This window comes from Engraulis encrasicolus, chromosome 14, assembly GCF_034702125.1.
Source record: "Engraulis encrasicolus isolate BLACKSEA-1 chromosome 14, IST_EnEncr_1.0, whole genome shotgun sequence".
In the NCBI taxonomy this organism is placed as follows: domain Eukaryota; kingdom Metazoa; phylum Chordata; class Actinopteri; order Clupeiformes; family Engraulidae; genus Engraulis; species Engraulis encrasicolus.
Genome location: NC_085870.1, coordinates 16824997 through 16846376, shown reverse-complemented (window position 1 = coordinate 16846376; position 21380 = coordinate 16824997). Strand labels below are relative to the sequence as shown.

The window sequence follows — 21380 nt, the reverse complement described above, 5'->3', positions numbered from 1 at the left end:
TCAAGTCCCCGCCACGTTCATTGTGCCTAAATGTGTCTTTTCCTGTGTTGCTCTATTGATTATTTTCATTCCTTTTGGTGGCTTTGTCGTGGGCCGGATGCCATGCCCTGTCTCATCTCAAACAAAAGGTGAAAAACATGGGTCCACTTTGATTTTCTCCGGCAAATCTGTTTGTTTGGACGCACCAGTCTGCCAATAAACACTTGTCAATTGCCATTTTCTGATGAAAGTAAATGAAAGTACGTACAACCGTGACGCAAAGTTTATCCCAGGCTTACTCCCAGCGTTTCTACAGGCCGGATGCTTGATATCCAATCTGGACACATGAGGAGTGTGAATGGACACTGCTGATGCACAAGGTGTGATGCTCAGCCTCACATCATGGAAACTGCTCCAGGCACAATGAATAAAGCAAAGTTAGTTATAGGTGACTGATAGAAATGCATATGATAGGCCTACTGTATAATATGCATATAATGTGCAATAATAATGCATAGGCTACTATACACAAGATGAATTCTTTAGTATTATTTCATTACGTATGCAATTGTAGGCTACCTGTGGAACAAACAAATTTGGTCAGGGTGTAGTAACATAGTTATAGGCCAACAGACCCTGGTACTGTCAGTCTGTTGATGATTAGTAGTAACATAATGTTTTTCAAGTAGGTATAAGTTTCAGTCTGTCCCTGTCAGAAAAGTCCCTCTGTACTCCTTACAACGAAAAGGAGAAAACTACAGGGAGGGACGCTTTCCCGAACTCCCTGAATGAGAATTCCAAAGAAATATCCAAATGTGTGCATGTGCGCCCTCTCGCAGCGTAATGGATATACCCAAAGCGCAGACTGAATTCAGTGGCGCATGTCAAAGTCAGAGTGAAATTGTTTATGTGTCACTTTGTAAAATCCCTAGATAACTCACTATTGGGTATTTTGTTTGCACGTATCTAAGATGAAGTTAAATTAGCGCGCAGCGGTGAGTTTTGCGCTTTATTTTGGCTTTGTTGTGGGGCACTACGTTTGGGCCCATGTCGTCCAATGGGTGCGCAAGGACGACTCCGAGCCTCCGCTCACACCCTCCGTGGCTCACACCCCCCATAGAAGACAGTCCCAGTCTTGCGTCAGCCAACCAATCACGCTAGCTGGTCGCTGCGAAATATATTTACCGGCTTATTTCCTCTGCGACACAATTCCCTGGTTAGACACTGACGTGAAGTGAACTTACATCGCAGAGCGAAACTTTCAGGCATCGCTACAGCTTTCGAGAACAGAAGATCTACTTACGGAAAAGTTGTGGACTTTTGAGAAAACGGTACCAACTCATCTGGTTACTTACTGGGGGAAGACTGACAGCTCCTGCTAATATTGTCTACGATTATTGTCTTGTCTTCATCATTCAAAATGCTACACTAACTACTACCAAGAACATTCAAGAGTGAAAGAGAGCGAACTAGACCGTCTACAAAGAGCAACTTCATATCGGACCCTCACTTTTATCCACATGGATTCTGGCGGCAAGGTAAGTCAGGCTAACAAAAGCTCGGTTCTTTAAATGGTGGGAAAACAATGCAAGCAAACCATAACAATAGTACAATTGTCCAGCCAATTCTACATGCTGTCTTACTTGTTTAAGTGTGTGCGCCAACTCGTCTATCTTTTTCTATGACTACCAAAACTTACCCAACTTTTTCCAGCGCTAATGTTATCCCCAGTTACACGTTGCTTGTCTATTGAACTGGCTAATAAGTCTTGAACTAGCTATTTGGGCTTGGACTAGCTGGGTAGACTACCTCTAGAGTTAACGTGTCTCTGGTTGACGATGGTGACTGCTCAGACAAGGGAAGCGAAGACAGACGCGCTATGACTAATGTCCTACAGGTGACTTGGCATCTAGGCTACCTGGAGTTGTGTCCGCATACTCGCTGGAAAGTGACTGTAGCTTGGCATAATATCGTGTCTACGTGCAGAGAAAAGTGTCGCTGCGAAACCCTCACGGAAAACCAGTTGGCATCCATGTTTGACAAGCAGATGAAACGTATCCAGAAGTCTACTAGAACCTATGGCAAAAGTTAGTTATTGAAGTTGCGGTGTCAAATTACACGGACATTTAAATTATTCAAACACATTGATAAACACAGCAGAACGAAAACGTCTAGTTGGTTATTCTAAACCGAGAAACTTCTGCTCATTATTGGCAGAAACATTTGCCTCTTGACATCATTGAACTAGCAAGCAACATCACATTTGACTAAGTTTACTGTTGAACTTATCGTCAAGTACACAAGTCACGTACTGTAATGCTTACTCAACTGCATAATCAGAAGCAGACTGATATGTCTACTAACGTGATTAAGACAGCTGAATAGATGTAGGCCTGCAAACCAAACACATGCAACATTACACTATAGCCTCGCCGAACTAATCAAGATTAAATAAGACACCAAACAACATCGAGGTCTTATCCTATACTTCTATCAATTGCCTTTGCGGTTAGTTGAGGTTAATTCGGTGGCTACGTGCGCTTCTAAAGGAGAAAGTGAACTGTAGGCTATCCAAAAGTTATACGTGACTCGGCATAAGAGAGCTATGGTCTTCTTCCTTATGCGTAATGATGTGGTTACCCCCCTCGTTCATGGTAAGACGTAACAGGGTGATGTCTGGCCATTTTCTGTATTATGCAGCAGTGGTGAACCTCGTCTTGTTTACTTGTTTGCTCTTCCTTGAGAATATCAGTGGTACTTTCACATGGTCCCTCCGCTCTTGTTTGGGTTGTTTTGTATGCGGTTCGCTGTTGTGTTTTTTTCTGGACCTGCCTCCCAGCCCCTTTCCAGTGCAGCATGCTGCTGTGCTGAGGGAGATGATGGGAACCATTCAGAAATAAGTCCACAGGGACCATGGAGCTTAGCACGGCCTGTCCTTTACCAGGGGAATACACCGCAGCCTCCACAGAAGGTCTCTTCGCTGACCTATTCCCAGTCTCCCCCCCCCCATCCCAGCCGTGCACACTGACAAGCAAGGAATCATATTGCATAAGAAAGTATAAACTGCTCCTGCAGATGCAAGCATCAGTTGCCTCACTGTGTGCCTTTTGCCTCATTCAGTAAGTTACAGACAAGCACAGGCTAGATAGCTCAGGCCTAGATAACTTGTGACACAGGTTATTACCCTGTCCATGTGTAATAACATATCACAACATGCATGTTGGTGTTTGTTAACATGTGCAGGTGCATATCATATCACATTTGTTATAACAACTTGCGGGTCATACACACTGTTATACACGCAAAAGAGGCACATCTTGTTTGTGTCCGTACGTCAAGCACTCATGTGCACACACACACACACGCACGCACACACACACACACACACACACACACACACACACACACACACACACACACACACACACACACACACACACACACACACACACACACACTTAACAGTGTAGTGTATATGTATACATTTTAATCCCAGAGGGACGTGTGCACTTGTTGCTTCAGATAAAACTCTCGTGGTTGGGCTTTGCATGCCTTTCCCGCTGCTGATCCTCTCAGTGTGTATCCGAGGAGAGGTAGGGGCAAGCTATGACTTAGCCCGCGGTGCCAAAGGCCACCAGTTGGGGACAGCGGCAAGTGACAGGCACACTAGCTTAGTCACACGTAGGCAGTGTGGGTGATGAAGTTTGACATAGTCATGCAACAGTGTGGCACAGGCGTAATGGTGGTGAAGTTTGACAGGACTGACACGCACAAAAATATTGTGTGCGACTGATCAACTGCACCCACTCTCGTAGATAATCACTCTCATTCTTTTATTCACTGCATTATCAGTGAGAGTGATATCACCAGACAGCTAAAGCACTTGGGCTATGAAGGAATTTGAAGTGAGCTATTCTGACAATGTTCATATCCAGAATAGCAAGCATATTTTCTATATTTGTTAGTACAAATGTATTATATTTTAATAGTATTTTTGCAGGCACTCAAAGCCCATTCACTGCTGAAAATAAATAGGCAAACATATCAACATTATTTTCTACATTTCTAAGTGTTGCTGCTTTTAAGTGTTGCAAAATTAAACAGTTGGTTTGGGTTATTCTCATCACCTCTCTGTGAACCTGAGAGAACAACAGCGGTGCGACTACTACGTAGGCCCTCTTAGGTCATTGCTGCCCTCTCTCTCAGGTGCAACTGCAGCTGGTAGTGCATTATTCTCTCAACGTTGATTAAATGCTCGTAGACGTAACAAAACACAAAGTGGAAGACAGGGGGGGGGGGGGGGCTGACAGCTAGAGCTTCTGATTTTGATGAAGTCCTTCACCAGAATCTCTCTTTCTTTCTCTCTTTTACTCTCTCTCTCTCTCTCTCTCTCTCTCTCTCTCTCTCTCTCTCTCTCTCTCTCTCTCTCTCTCTCTCTCTCCCCACAAACTACTGCTGTTTACAGGAAAAAAGACCATAAGCCCAATACAATGGCCCCAATGGATTCTACTCTACTGTAAAGCCTCATCTGTCAAATAGGTATTCAGCTCCCCTTCAACAAAAAAGAGGAAAAAAAAACAAGGCCGTACTTGAAGGGAACATGTTGTGAGTGAGTGAGGCTCTTTATTTCTTACCCCCTGAGCTAAGAGCATTACTATTTCTCTGGACTCACTAGGCAAAGCCTTTTTAGTGGCAGTGGTGTTGGTGGATGTGTGGTTGGTCAGACAGGGGGAGGTTGTTTGTCAGCGTCCGGGTACAGTAGAAGGTAATTGGGGTCAGGCATACAGTTGACCTGATCCACAGTAAGTGGAATGAAGTGGTATTTCCGAAGGAAAGGAGGAGGAGGAGGAGAGAGGGGGAAAGAAAGAACAAGAAAAGGAGGAAAAAGGCCTCAAACTTGATTTCTAATAGAGCTGGCAGTTAGAGCTTTTGATTTTGATTAAGCCCTTCACCAGAATCCCCCTCTCCCCCCCCCCCCCTCTCTCTCTCCCTCTCTCTCTCTCTCTCTCTCTCTCTCTCTCTCCCTCTCTTTAATTCCATTTCTCTCCTCCTCTAGAGGCGTTCTACTGTATGGCACCTTTTCTTATGCCCCCCCCCATGCTTCTTGGTTTGCATGACTGCTTTTTCTCTTCTCTTCTCTTCTCTTCTCTTCTCTTCTCTTCTCTTCTCTTCTCTTCTCTTCTCTTCTCTTCTCTTCTCTTCTCTTCTCTTCTCTTCTCTTCTCTTCTCTTCTCTTCTCTCTGCCTGTCTGCTCCACTGTAACTGTCATTCAGGCTTAATAAGTAGTAATGAGGTGTGTGTGTGTGTGTGTGTGTGTGTGTGTGTGTGTGTGTGTGTGTGTAGTAAGTAGTAATGACTGTTAACGAAGGTTTTTTTACGGAGCCTGGGAATAGTGCATGAACTTGGGGAGTGTGGGGAGAGTGAGGTGTGTGCGCGTGTGTGTGCGCGTGTTTGTGCGCGCCTATGACTGGCATCGAAAAGAGCGCGACTCTAATTCATTTTCTTGAGGACAGGGATGACAGATCGTACACCCTGTACCCTCCCACTGCACACCTCCCCGCGACATCCCTCCGTACACACAAACACATGTGCGCTGCCGCTGCGCATACACACACGCACGCACGCACGCCAGTACGCACGTACGCACAGACATAGATCTCAGCTGGCCGACCCCCTGGACCGCAGGTTGCTGAGTAAAGTCCCAGAAGCTGCTGTGGTGCCATTGGCCTGAAGAGAGAGAGAGAGAGAGAGAGAGAGAGAGAGAGAGAGAGACTTGAGAGATATTGGATTTCGATGTGAAACCAGAGGCTGTGGAGGGACGTGCGGGAGGCAGAGTAGGCCTATGACGGAGCTGGCACGGGACATGGCACTGGGTGAAGGGGTTGCCAGGTATGACTCACGACTACTAGCCTAATAACAAGTGCTCCAAAAACGCTGGCCTGGAGGCACTAAATCCCGCCCAATTTGAACGAAATTGTGGTTGATTTCCATGGCCCTAAATCTAAAAACCAGCCACGTACATTTTTTGTACACGCAGATGGGCCATGGATGGGAAACTGCTCAATCTGGCAACCATACTGTGTAGAGAAGGGTGTGTGTGCATGTGTGTGTGATGGGAGGAATAAAGTGTTGTTGCCAGGAATAGTTTTGGGATTACAATGTGCTACATAACAACGCAGCATGGAGTTGGATTGTACAGGTGGACTATGGTGGTGCACAGGTGGTGTGTCTGAGTGTCATTACGCTACATGCAAAAGTTGTTTTTTAGCGTAATTAGAACTAGAAGGCCTCTACTTCAGCATACTCTTATGGCTGTGACAAAACTGACATCTTTTTTTGTTTGTTTATCTGTTTACACTGTCACACCTTTTCCACAACTTTCACACCATCACATCCACCCCACCCATCACAATAATAACAGTGACAGAGTAACACCGAAAACTGAGGTGAGGCAGCACTTCATCGGATATTCACTAGAATACACAGACCGCAATGCTCTCAGCTACCATGCTGAGTCTAGGCCTACATGACATGAACGCAGTCCCTCTGTTATAACCTTATTGTCACCAAAATGGTAATGATCAAGTCTGAATCGGTTACCTAAGACACCTAACATTACCTAACATTGTCATTGCAATGTTGTTATGATGTTGTTATGATGTGGTTGAGTGTTTTCAGAAAAGAGTGAATAGGCCCGTCGACTCGTCCATCTGCAAGAGGCTACATTCGATGGAAATATTTCTGTGACCTTTTTGGTTGTCTGTGCACAGCTGACTGACAGCCTGTGACCTCACATGTCTTGCAGTAGTAGGCCTTCATGATGATGGTGAGGCGCCTTCTTCTTGACAGCATATCGTGTCTAACAGTACACGATGCTGTGGTTCACCTCAGTGTGTGATAGCTGGTTTCGGGCTAACCAGAGGGGCTGTACGAGTGTGTGTGACAGACGTGCTCGCTGCTCTGGCTCATATGGCAGCTCAAAACAGGACGTGACACACTCACACTCAGAACTTCCTGCCATAAAGCATATTTCCCAGATCAAACAACAGGCAGGCACCTCATGCAAACTAACTATGCCACGAGTTACGTAGCACCCAGGTGACTTGTTTGTTGTCTGTGGCTTTGAGATATTGCTCAGGGACTTGAATAGTTGTTATTGATTGTTGTTGTTATATATTCTGCAGTTTGATTATATATTACGCTTACCATTGCTAATAACAACTTCCCATAGAATATATCTAGTTATCCACAGTCTGTTTGCACACTATTGTATTGCATTATATTAGTTACTATTGTTATTATCATTATTATTGTTTCTCTGTTATACCTGTCTGTGTCTCATGTGCCAGCGTCTATACTGCAAACAAAATTGCCCCATGGGGGACAATAAAGTACTACTACTACTACATTATTAATATAATAATTATTATTATTAGTAGTAGTAATAATAGCATTATTATTATTATTATTATTATTATTATTATTATTATTATTATTATTATTATTAAGTCATCATTGTTATTATTATTATTACCTATTGCTTTTTAGGAAGGGAAAGGCCCTTAAGTTAACACAGTCAGTGATGTGACATGAGTAAAACTTTATTAAATTGAATATACAGTAAGTCTTACGTAGTAGCCTGTTTCAAATCAAATGTAGTGTTTCCATAATCCACCTGTATTTCTTTCCTGCCTCTCTCACATGATCCTTTTGTGGTTCATGTAGGGTGGAATGATTCTGTCACTACCGTGTGCCAACATAATAGGCAGCTATAATAGCCCTGCTCTGCTCTGCTCTCCGGCGGTCCATGTTTGGAGAGCCTCTGTGGCCGTCATAACGAGTTGTCAGCGTCATACCTTTTATTGCGTCATTTGGTCGTAATCTCAAGGGTCTGTGCAGTCTTTTCATTATTCAGTCACCTGTGTGTGTGTGTGTGTGTGTGTGTGTGTGTGTGTGTGTGTGTGTGTGTGTGTGTGTGTGTGTGTGTGTGTGTGTGTGTGTGTGTGTGTGTGTGTGTGTGTTTACCTGCGTGAATGTGTGTGGCAGTAGGTATGCTTTGTGTGTGTGTGTGTGTGTGTGTGTGTGTGTCCACTGTGCAAACTGCAATTCAGTTCCAAGAGTGTAATAATCCGACAGCCCCAATGGCCTCTCCAGTGTTTACTGAAGGCAAGCTTGTTGTCAGGTACTTATTGCCTGTAGCGACGAGCTCTCTACTCTCTACTCTCTACTCTGCCCCTGCTCTAAAAGCGCCTTGTTTCGTCCCCTTTACAACAGTGGAAAATGCAGTGTGAATTCAACACGTAGAGAGTCGATTCTAGAGTGCCTTTGGTCCCAGAGTACTCTCAAAATGTTGAATTAACATTGCATTTTTCTACTGTGTACGTCAGTGTCAAGGTGTAATTTGTCCAGAGGTATCCCAGACGCCGGAACCGCCCGAAGTCGAGCGTCCTCCCCCCACAACGGATGGCCTCTGGCGCGGGCGCGGCTCTCTGCTGTCCCGGATCAGGGCCGGATCGCGCGGCTCCACGGTCTGGGAATCCTCCTGGATGACCCAGATCTGCGCTCATTTCCACACGAGGAAGAAGAAGAGGGTATAGGCTGCATACCAGAGGCAAATTGAAATCTTTTGGGTTTTCGTCTTAAATTTCGTTTTTCGTTTTTTTTTGTTTTTGTGTTTGTTTTTCATTACTACTCTCCCTCTCAACACCCCATTAGGATGTCAGGATAGTGTAGGGATGGGAATAGTTAGTCGTTAGCAGTGAGGTATTAAGGAAAACAGATGTTTAACCCCTTAGCACAGCACTATGGCTCTCTGTAATGTCATAGCAATGTTGTTATGATGTAGTTAAGCATTTTCAGCAAGTGAATAGGGTCGCCGGCGACCCCAGCTGCAGTAAGAGGCTACATCAAATACCGTAGTAGATAACTTGCTTTGGAAGAAGTCCCATGCGATCCATCACATTGTTGATCCCAAAGCATACAGTTGCCTAGTGTAACTCTACGTATTCAGTATTGGCCCCTCATATAAATATTATGGGACATGAATAGTCTGGTGACGCACATTCACATGTGCAATGACTGTGTTATGCCCTTTAACTACACATTTTTTTCATTGCAAACATTCACTTGGCAATAACTTCACGACAGAACAGTACTCAGCTAGCAGCAGCAGGGAAGGCTAACGTACCTATAGGCTAAACCAGAAGAGTACAGTAGGGTGATGTGTTCCAATCACTTACATAACTGTACTGTGCTTAATGACGAATCACGGCGAATCGGGATGATTTCTCTGATTTAAGTGTTGCTTCAAGTCTGATCGATTTGCTGTTCCGCTGTCTCATCCAAGATCGCATTGATCAAGTTTTAACCTAACTGTAATGACTAAACCAATGATGCAAAACCCAATGAAATCTAGTTTTGTTTTGTACTACTCTTTGTACAGTTTGTGTAGTACATTGGGACATAAGCAGCCTATTTTCCGCAGACAACTCCCAAAGCAGAGGAAAGCTATATATGGCCTGGTGTGAAAACTGTTTACACTTAGCACTGCAGTGACAAGTATTTCAACTATTAGAACAGTTCTGACATCAACGATAATCCCTGTCATATCTTGCGTTTGTTATGGGGAGCTGCGAGTACACAGCAGATTGTGGCACATGGCCTATTAAGAATGTCAGTCAATGAAAACCTTCTGAAAACATGTTAAAAAAATGTGAAATACAAACTCACGTCTCGATAGAGTGAATACTCCCACACAATGCAGGTTAATGTCTCATGTACGCCTGTCCTTCCGTACCTGGCCAGTGTTAGAGAACAGAGACAAGGGCACACTTGATACCACTGACCTACATCCATATCACTCTCTTCCACACGTCACTGTGTGTGTGTGTGTGTGTGTGTGTGTGTGTGTGTGTGTGTGTGTGTGTGTGTGTGTGTGTGTGTGTGTGTGTGTGTGTGTGTGTGTGTGTGTGTGTGTGTGTGTGAGCGACTATGAAAAGAGCACGACTCTAATTCATTTTCTGTGTGTGTGTGTGTGTGTGTGTGTGTGTGTGTGTGTGTGTGTGTGTGTGTGTGTGTGTGTGTGTGTGTGTGTGTGTGTGTGTGTGTGTGTGTGTGTGTGTGCGTACATTGTGTACCAGTATGTGCAGTATAAAAGAAGTCAGTTGTGCATTAAGAATTTGGGTAAAGGCAGATGACATTCTGCTGAAATACCTGACTACACACCCTTGCCTGGGCTTGTGTGTGTGTGTGTGTGTGTGTGTGTGTGTGTGTGTGTGTGTGTGTGTGTGTGTGTGTGTGTGTGTGTGTGTGTGTGTGTGTGTGTGTGTGTGTGTGTGTGTGTGTGTGTGTGTGTGTGTGTGTGTGTGTGTGTGTGTGTGTGTGTGATGAGCTACCTGCCGATGTGTAAGTAACTTCTGTGCCATAATTAGATTCTTAGCCACAGTGCAAAGCATTCTTCTACGCCCCCTTCTCCTCAGGCATAGTGCACACAGTGTTTACATACCTCTCTCTCTCTCTCCTCTCTCTCTCTCTCTCTCTCTCTCTCTCTCTCTCCCCTCTCTCTCTCTCTCTCTCTCTCTCACTCTCTCTCTCTCTCTCTCTCTCTCCTCTCTCTCTCCTCTCTCTCTCTCTCTCTTCTCTATGTGTCTATGTACACAACCCAACTTGTAGACTCATAATGCACACTTTCAGTCTGCAAAACGCATCACTATTTTTTGTTGAAAAGACTTAACTACCTTAGTACTACACTACTACGACAGTATTTAGAGCAATTATGTTACAAGTCGGTCATTACCATTCCGATAGCAACAAACTTACTTACAACAGGGTTCATGTTTGGTGTCTTAGCCTAATCATAGAAAATAATGAATGAACTCCCTGTACCGCTGCCATACCAAAAAGGCTCCACGTGTAACAAAAACAAACACAGTGACCCACAAGGGAAGATGTGTGTGTGTGTGTATGTATGTATGGAGGCAGGTCACAGATTGTAGTTAGGTGGGTGTGGTGTTCGTATGTGCATGTGTTCATACATGCATGTTTATGTATGACCCACCGGGATGGGAGGAGGAGTCTGTAATCGTCGGGGTGATGTAGGCGAAAGGTAAAGATGCCACAAAGCAGCGTTTCAGTCAGTCAGGAGGCAAGGCAAAGGCAAAGCCAGGCAAAGATTATTTATATAGCGCATTTCATACACAGGCAGCGCAATGTGCTTTAAGTAAGAAACGCAATGAACACGACAAAAACCAAAAGGGAAAAAAAGAAGACATGTCTAACATTGTTAAGAGACATTAGTAGGATAAAAACAAAACTAAACAAGGTATACAAACAGCTAAAAGTTAAAAGCTAAAAGGTTAGGAGGAAAAAATGAGGAGAGCGAATGAACATGTCCTAATCGGGAGGCCTCCAGAGGCAGACCAGAGGAGTCCATATTTAGTGCAGGTGGGGGTTGGGGGTTGGAGAGGAGACGAGAGGGAAAAAAAACTGCCTGTTTCTTTCCGGAGCCAAACACTTCTCCAGGACACTTGGCCACGAGTAACATCACTCAGGTTTAATTCAGTTTAGTTTAGACACAGTAAACGCAGTGTTAATTCAAAACTTTATAGAGTCAATTTAGCATCAGAGTGTATTTGCTCTAAGTGTTGTTATGTTTTAGTGTAGAGCTTTTAATTGACTTGAGAGAGGTATTAACTTTTTTGCTAAAAGCATTTTTAGTTGTACAGGTAGTTAGACAAGACTCATAAGCTCAGCTCATACACTGTTAGCGTCCTTCAATTAGTTCCTTATTGACATTGCAATAATGAGGATGAACATCATGCATGAGTATTTCGTATCATGCATTAGACTGAATAAGGGTGTGTATGAGATATGAGAAGGGTTTATGAGATTATTGTACTTATATGAGGTATACTACTGGTTTATTGTTATATAATAGGGAGTTACTGGAAGAACATGGGACCAGGCCAGAGATAAAAGACATTCAAAAGCAATAAAAAAGCTCATATCTGTTTCAGGGTTTTTTTGTGTGCCTTTGATGGTGCTGCAACTGTGCGCTCTCCCTTCAATCCCTTTTATTAATATATCTGCAACTCCATTTGTGTGCGCATTTCTGTGTGTGAGAGAGAGCACGCTCACACCCTGTTCTTCTCGACTACTAATATGACGTTGTGAACTCAACGACCTGAAACAAGAAGTCATGGGGACACGGGATTGGAGAATAGTCTGTAGTGGGCAGGGCTAGGATATATGAGCCACGACGTCCCAGAAATGACTACAAGTGGGTGGGCGGATTCTCAAGGATGGACACACACACACACACCATCTTTCTCTTACACAGACGAGCAGATGCAGTACACACACGCGCACACACACACACACACACACACACACACACACACACACACACACACACACACACACACACACACACACACTTGGTCTCTCACACACATTTCTATTTAATTTTTCCGAAACCTGTCTCCTCCCTTCCCCCAGTTGGTTAGGTTACCCAAGCAAGCTCAGGATAAATGCTGTGACTCCTGTTTAAATCCAGGTCTATTTACATTTTTAAAGAAACATATATTTGATTTAATATAAAATTCGAGTTGGCCAATCAGATCTATTACATAAACTGGTCGTCCAAATAAAGTAAAATTAAAACATTTGGAATTAGAAACTTTCAAAGAAAAACAAAAAGTCTGACATGCTTGCGACAAAACTTCCCTTTGTTTAAATATGTATATTGAAATATGACATAGCTGTCTGATGTTTTTCTGACTTCCCATTTTTATTCACGCACTTCCTCATATTTTCCTTGTTGGGGTTAATGGGACATGCTGCAGAGATCTGAAACGTCACACACTCACATGATCAGTAGTGGTGTGAGAAACATAACACCCCAAAGAAATCTTGATTTGTCATACTTGCATCCCCACCCAAACATTCTGATGTGACTGTTGTCGTAGCAACCAGACTGCTGTGCTCTCGACCCTTAATCCCTGTGTTGTGTGACGACACATCAACAGACCAGCCAGACCCCCCCGGCCTGCAAACATGTCAGAAAGAAGAGATACTCCCAAACAGTGGAAAAGTACCAGAGCCAAGCCACTCCCCAGCTCCAGCCAGCGCCAGTGCTATCAGGAGGCCCCTATTGCTCAGCATAGCCACGACCACACATTCGGGACAGGATGCTAGTGGACTATGTGATAGGTCTGACTCTGAGCCGGATGAGAGCCAGGTCTGGGCCAAGTCCAGTGCCAAATGTGGGGTTTTGAGTGTTCCACACCACAATCCCCTGTGTGGCAGGATGCGGCGTTGCCTGAATGCCAGGTTGGCGTGACTCATATCTGGTTTTGTTTACGCTGTACCACATTAACATGAGAGAACACAGACACACACACACACACACACACACACACACACACACACACACACACACACACACAAACACACAAACAAACAAACAAACAAACAAACACACACACACACAGACGGGCATTGCGCTGCACATCATTGGCCCTTTGACAGGGTAAGATGCCCAACACACCCACACAAAAGCATGCGAGCACACACACACACTCATACACACACACACACACACACACACACACACACACACACACACACACACACACACACACACACACACACACACACACACAGCATGCAGCATTCCAGGCAGCGTGTTTGTCATTGGGTGTTTTCGTAGGAGGACTGTGCTAAGCTAATCCAACCCATCCAACTGGTTTCTGTGGAACAACAGGAACCAGGACAATAGCCCTGCTACCGCCCCGGCTACGTACCTCCCCGGCCTGGCCTCTCCTCCTCTTCCTCTCCCTCACTCCCTCCCAACCTGGGAGGGAGCCAGGCTGGACGTAGGGTCCTATGCGTAAACAGAGCCCCAGATGATGGTCAACGTCGGCGAAACCGACAGTGGAGGGAAAAGGGGTTATTTGTCCTGGGCCCAGGGAGAGGGGAGCTCTCATTGCATATGTATGGCAAAAGAGGCCCTTTCAGATGATTTGGTTGTGGGCCTGCCAAAAGCTGTCAGCTGCCTTGGTCATTGTGACCTCCCTCATGACCTTTCACCTCTCTGTGGGGCCACTTGCCCTTTTGTTTTTTTGTTGTTGTTTTTAAAAAAGAAAGTATTATTATTACGAGCGCTGGTCATTGGGCAAGGCAACAAGTGAACTTTAACCACATTTTAAGTTTAACATCATCAGTGTGTTGTTGTGCAATGACTTAGAATGAGGAAATGTGAATGTGATGGGCATCTCTTCATTTGATACTTGCGCTGGCAATTTTAATTACAAATTACATTTCCCTTCCATGGAAGGTGTATGTTTCATTACTTTGCTTCAGAGGACCGTGTCACGCTTTTGTCTGCTATGAGGAACTGATGGATATTGTCGAGAACCACTCTCCCAGGGAAGTAGATAAAGATATTATGCGCAAATAACATTATAAAATGAGTCAAGGTTAGCTGGTCTGTACAGTTCTCAGAGTTATTGTCTTACAGTGCTGCCTGTTCATGAAGAACACTGAAGTCATGTGTTTGGCACAGCCAAGACAAAGTTTTCGTCTGTGTGTGTACGCATGAACAGAGTGGCCTACAGCTATCATGCGGGACATCTTGTTTGTAAACAATTTTCGACTCATGGGTTTTCTTAAGTCTCGTGTCTTTAACACAACTTCAGTGTTGGTTCTTATTTTCTGCATTTTGTTGTAAAAGTCTGTAGTAAAATACAACTAAGTTACCGGTATTTCCAGATCTTGAAGGACATCTAGACATAGAAAAAGACATAGATTGGGGTTACATTTTATTTGAAGGTATCTACGTAAGAGGGACTTGAGCTTGTTGTGAGCATGACTTGACGTATCTTATAGGTGTTATTGATGTTCATAATATGTGTCATGTCGTGTTTGTAAGGGGCTCACGGCACCCCTATGGAGACACCGTCAAACAAAGTGTAACACTAAGACTGAACTCATGTTGTCAAAACTCAAAACCAACATAGTGGTGGTTTTGGTGCTGTTCATTCTGCTTATTTTGTCAACAACAATAATAGTAAGACCGAGGTGTGTGTGTGTGCGTGTGTGTGTGCGTGTGTGTGTGTGTGTGTGTGTGTGCGTGTGCGTGTGCGCGTGTGTGTGTGTGTGTGTGTGTGTGTGTGTGTGTGTGTGTGTGTGTGTGTGTGTGTGTGTGTGTGTGTGTGTGCTGTGTTTGTGTGGGGTTTGGGCCACTTGAGTAGTTGTCTTTGCACAGGTAGTGTCAGCAATCCTTAACATAATAGCATGTAACCTAATAAAACTATTGGTTTGCACTTTGAGTTTCAAATGTTTTTGAGGAATTGAGTCAACCCAACCTCAGAGTTTGGGCTCTGGGCTTACAAGAAACTGGCTGGTATTGGTTGGCAGAGGAACAGAAAACTGCACTGAGAGAATGGAACTGAGGCTCTGGTATTTTTTGCCAGAGAATTAACTGAAAGCTGATTCATTTCATTTTACCAAAGGAATGGTGTTCTGGTGTCAATAAGACAACCTCAGAGCTACTTGGATCTCTTGAGAAAAATCACAGAATGTGTACTAGTGTTAAATGTTAGTGTTGGCCAAGAATAGTGACTTCACATACGGTAGGTAGTTTAAGGGACCAGGAGTTTTTTTTTTTTTTTTACCTCCGTGAAGGTCCAGAGAAATGTTCAGTTAAGGCAGGCAGACTTTTAAAAACTTCTACCCAAGATTTCTTGCAAACAAATCATAGAAAAATGCTGTTTTATGTCGACACTACCAAAACAAAATCCTAATGGCTAATATCAGTATATAATAATAGCTAGGGCAGTGTGGCTAATAATAGCTCATAATGATAATAACAACAATGTAGCGTGGCTGTTTATAACAACTTGACATGTCTGATTCGCTGTGCGTCTCATGTACATATCGTATATTAGCGTTTGTGAACTATAGACGTGACTAAAGTGGTGAAAGTAAGCATGCTCTGCTCTGTCTCTCTCTTTCTCTCGCAGCAACAAGTGACCGCCCAGCTGCTGTTGGCTGTGGGGACGGCGGTGATCGGCTCGCTGCAGTTCGGCTACAACACCGGTGTCATCAACGCCCCTCAAAAGGTGAGTTTGTCTGCGCTATAAATACAACCCGCTTGTTTGCACAATACAACCCTTGCTTAGCATTTGCCATCCCGTCCCACTCAGTAGGGCTTTAAATTATGAATTTGTTCATCACCAGCCAAAATGGCTTGTAGAAGTTTATCTCACTAGTAACAGACTGTGGCTAGTAGGTTGGTCTTTTCTACCAGCCAAACTCAAATTTCACCTGCATTTGGCCAGTTGGCTGGCGTTCATTTAAAGCCCTAAATACAGCTCTTAGCTTTCACCATTCCCCTCAGATTTAGCAACACTGTGGTTGGGTGTGCTGCCGCCTCAGCGCTGGGTTTGCACAATACAACCCTTGGCATTCACCATCCCGTTACGGCTGGCTGTCAGAGGTGGGATGGCATGGCACAACAGGGCAGGATGGGCTGAGGATGGTGACCACAGAAGTAGGTGAGGTCGACACGTCAGGGCAGCCGACAGGAGTGGGGCAAAGGGGTACTTTGTCCTGGGCCCAGCGAGGTGGGTGGGTGAGCCCAGAGGGGTGCGTTAGCAACTTACTTGATTGCAATGCAATTTCCCACTGGCAACCTCTGAAGTTGCTGACTGGTACACAACGATGCTTTCGAGAAACAGGGTTCAGGATTAAGTCATCATTGCATTGTATCTATACAGTATAGTATGAAGGGTGGCCCTTTCAGATCACTTTGTCCAGGGCTCCAAAGCTTTCAACGGCCCTGGGAGGGGTAATGGGATGGTCTGATGATTACGGCGGTACGGTAGTATGCTGAGTAATCGGGTGAGAGGTGGGTGTTGTTGGGTGGGCAGGGCTGGCTATATTTGCCCCCCCCCCTACCACACACACCTTTGATCTCACAATGAGACATGGTCCCCTTTGCTCCAGTGTGGTCTGCTGGCGATGTGCATGTATGTACGTGCCCGCTGGTCGCCCGCCAGCCAGCCAGCCCGTGCCGATCCAGATCAAGATGTTCCTACCCATGGCGCGGATCAGAGCGGCAGGCAGCAGGGTGGCCAGATTGGGCGGTTACCTGCCCAATTGGGCTACTTGGGATGGCCGTCTGCGGGTAAAAACGGGAAAATTTGGCCACTTGGCGTTTTTCTATGTCGTTTTATGCCCATAGAAATCAATGTAATTTGTTGAAATTGGGCGGAATTTTGGGCATCTTGGCGTTTTTTGAGAACCTTTTGGGCTGGATTTGATCAGACACATCTGGCAACAGTGGCAGGTCAGGGACCCAGAGCAGAGCCCAACACCGTGACTCTAATTATAGCGGCCGAGGAGGTGTCGCAAGCCTCAAACCCCCTACCAATCAAAAAGCCCTCTCAGATTCCTGGCCGCCACCCGCCAGCCCGCCCGCCCGTCCGTGTTCTGGGACTTTTCCATTCCGTAAATGGAACCCGGCGCTGGCGTTATTATACGGAACATCAGGTGAGGTCCCTAACGGACTGCAGAGCGCATGTGCCGTCAGCTTCCACCTGAAGCTGAGGCTGAAACATCTTGAATGAACTAAACAGCGTTGCAGGCTGCATCAGAACTACAGGCCGCTGTATGCAAGCAAAATGCTTGTGTATGCTATTAGGTCAGCAGGTTCAGATCAAAGCAGCTGATGCCAATTAAAGTGTCATGTAAAGAGTCATATTAAAGCTAATATGTAACAGCATGGGACCGCCTGTCTAGACTCTTGGTACCCTTGCCCACTGCGCTGTGTAGACATTCAGCCAATCAGCCAGCCTGCCAGTCAGTCTATTAGCCAATGGCATCGCTGCCCTTTTCTCTACCTTTGACCTATGCGGACATTCCTGCAAAGCCCCCCCCACACACATAGTTACACACACACACACACACACACACACACACACACACACACACACACACACACACACACACACACACACACACACACACACACACACACACACACACACACACACACACATACAACTATATATACAACTATATATACACACACGTGTATGCACACACAAATAATTGCACAATCACAGACAGGAACTCACACCTACAGTCACTGAAACACACAGACACACACAGACACAGACACACACACACACACACACACACACACACACACACACACACACACACACACACACACACACACACACACACACACACACACACACCTTCACCAAGGATACTTCTTTAGCTGCAGCTGTTGCCTTGTATTCATCTGTCAGAGAGGCTAGCCACTGCCTGAGCATAGACAGTAGGAGAAAGCATCCACCAATCATTTACACACACACATACACACACACACACACACACACACACACACACACACACACACACACACACACACACACACACACATACACACATCATGAAGTGTAGTGTCAGCGGGTGTACACATTCACAACCACACAGCGTGTCAGTCCGTCAGTCTGTTCTGCTGTAGCCCTAAGCTCTTACTTCAGTGGGCTAGTGCTGACAGACCAGCATGAAGGTATTTTCAGGTGTGTTCGGCTCCGCCGTTCAAAGCCTGTGCCACCTGTTTTACCTCTTTTTTTTACAAGGACACTCCTGCACACGCCACATTTCAAAGAGGAAAAATGTCCAGGGTCGTTACTTTTTTTTTTTTTAAAGACAAAAGCGAATGCTGATAATAACTATTTGGACACATCTGACCAGTTGGCCTACTACTCGAAGCAAAGCTCCTCTGCAGCAATAAAATGGGGTTTAAAATTGGATTTTAAACTCTATCCCTTAGAATCACGCAGTCCACAATTGTTTTACAGACATTAGCATATTATGGAACCAAACATCACAAACTATGGGCTCTAGAATGTCTTGAATGTCAACAATGTTGATTGTGTTTGATAATTCAGCGGTCTTCCTTAAAACAAGCAATTTCCTGAAGCTAAACTGTTTTTAAACTGAACTGAATTTTGGAAATGCTGTCCTCTTCCTATGTAATGCTCTGTGACCTCAAGGCATAGTGAAGAAGATGGAGCCCCTCACTGTCTGTGCACGTTAAACACCAACAAAGTATGACCAACAAAGGAGTGTTAAATTCGACTCTGAAAGCGCTGAGTTAACACTGCAAAATGAAATGGATGAGCGGATGAAGGAAAGCAGGATTCTTTATGCCGACTTGGTTTGGAGTCAGGAATAGCTTCTCCAAGGAAGTGATTGGCTGAGGGAGACCGCCTGGAGAGTCTGACTGGGGGCCAGAGAAGGCAACATGTGGATCAACAGAGAGCTCCTCACATAGAGAGACACAAGGCCTGCACAGAAACCCTACTAGTACTACTCCGTCTCACAGGCTACCACCTCCCAAAACCTCCCTACCTCGCCCATCATCATCATCATGCTAAACACATGGCTCAACATAGAGGGCCCCTTGCACCCCATGACTTCACGACAGCGGTGGAGAACCCAACTTAACTTTAGAAATTACAGACGTTGAAAATATCACGTTTGGTTGGACCATTTTCTGCATCAGCTCTTAATGCCAGGAAGAATTGGGAAGGTTTTCTCTTTGTGGATCTTCACCTGTGATAACTGGCGGGGAAGGAAGGCTAGAAGCCTCAGCTCTTGTCATAGTATCAGATCCAGTTTACACATTTTGTGAAGGCATCCATTTGGGCCTCTTGTTTGGAACGAAGAGTTCTAGCTCTTTAAAATGGAGATTTTCTAAAACGCACCTGTTACAACGGTGAATATGTAAACAGATATTTAAAAGGCTTTAGAGAGGCTACAAAGAGTCATATTAGATCCTAGCTCTTGAAAGGACTATGACAGGCAACTAATGGTAGGCATTTTGAGGCACAGTCGTACATGGAGGAGAAGTGGTACAGATCTGTGCTGGTGCTCTGTGTGCCGAATGGCAACCCTTTTGGGACTTCAATCTTACTAAGCCCATGTTTGCACAGTTCACTGCATTCCGAGCATGAGGAACTGCGATTGTCGCTGTGGAATGAGGATCTAAAATGCTTCACCCTGGTAACAATCTTTATAGCATTGCAGTTGCACACACAGCACTCAGCAGGTGTGTCTGTCTGGGACTTAAAAATGTTTCCTAGTAGTTTTTGTGGCATATTAAACTGCACAGTATTGTTAGGCTGAAGCGCACTAACCAGGCCACACCCTCCTAGTGACGCAACACCTTCTGCGCTGCTTCTAGTCAGGCCAAGAGCAATGCAAATATTGTTTCTGATCTCCCGAAAAATCGGGAACTCCACCCACTTTGTCATAAACCAGTCAACCAGTAGCCTAGGGAAGCGGATGAACCATGCCGTTTGGGAAACGTTAATTGTTATGCTCTTGGTCAGACCTAGTCTCGAAGAGATTTGAAAGTCGATGATAATCAGGCTAGAAGTGCACCTGCTCAAAACTTTTTTTTTCAAATCTCAGCTCAATTTTTCCAGCTTACGTTGCATGCCACCTCACACACTCACAAACAATGCACATGTATTGGGCAAGTGTAACACAACATAAAATACGAGATAACACTTTGTTACTTGTTTTGAAAGCACAATGAGGGGAAAAATGTCAACGGGGAAGTGTGTCAGATTTGCAACATAAAACAGCTGGCATGAGGCTGTCTGCCTCACTGATACTGTATTATTTGCAGGTCGTGATAAGGCCAAGGAGTGAGGTTGCCTGTCTGACGCAGGCCTTGCTCTCCTCTCGGTACACAGTCGGCCTGTGATTAGATAAATATACTGTATGTTCAAGCAGGGCCGTAACCAGACATTTTCAAATACTGAGGTCAAATATTGTGTGCCGTACTGCATATTGTACATTTAGAATGCTTCAAACACTTTGTTTTCATTAATCACTGCCTTGGTGATAAATGGAGGTGACGTATATAGACTGAATTTATCATTGTTGATCATATATCGGTTTTCATCAATAGATACAATTTACATTGCTGAAAAAAATACAGAGGACATGACCTCTGTGTCCTCAATGGTAGTTACGGCCATGTGTCCAAGGGCTCTGACTGCCATCACTCTCTCCTCTCTCTCCTCCCCCTTCACAAGGCAGCTGCGGATGCCTTCCTCCCTCAGATGAGGGCCACGCGTGAGCCTCAGGACCTGTCTCTACAATGTGAAACATTGTAAACCAGTTGAACGTAAACTGTAAGTTGCCCTGCTGTCTTAAGTTTGTAAGTTCAGTCAACCCGATGCTCTCTCAAGTGGAGTTAACTTGAAAACTTAAGCAGCAGGGTAACTTACTTTATTACGTTTAACGTTTCTGAGATAAAAGAAACTGCTTGTCTCTTTTTAGAAGGGATACAATCCTATTGGAGGGAT

At 44.8% G+C, this 21380-nt stretch overlaps 1 protein-coding gene across 2 annotated transcripts in view; it reads left to right on the top strand.

Annotated features, from left to right (window-relative positions):
• Nucleotides 1–1105: 1105 nt before the first annotated feature.
• LOC134462200 (solute carrier family 2, facilitated glucose transporter member 1-like) overlaps nucleotides 1106–21380 on the top strand; it is a 32208-nt gene continuing 11933 nt past the window's right edge. The window contains exons 1-2 of one of the 2 annotated variants that reach the window (XM_063215103.1): nucleotides 1106–1517; nucleotides 16002–16100. In XM_063215103.1, the coding sequence (XP_063071173.1) occupies nucleotides 1500–1517; nucleotides 16002–16100 (117 nt within the window). In that variant the 5' untranslated portion in view covers nucleotides 1106–1499. Of the gene's footprint in view, nucleotides 1518–13568; nucleotides 16101–21380 lie in introns of those variants that run through there. The other variant, XM_063215101.1, reaches the window with a different exon arrangement.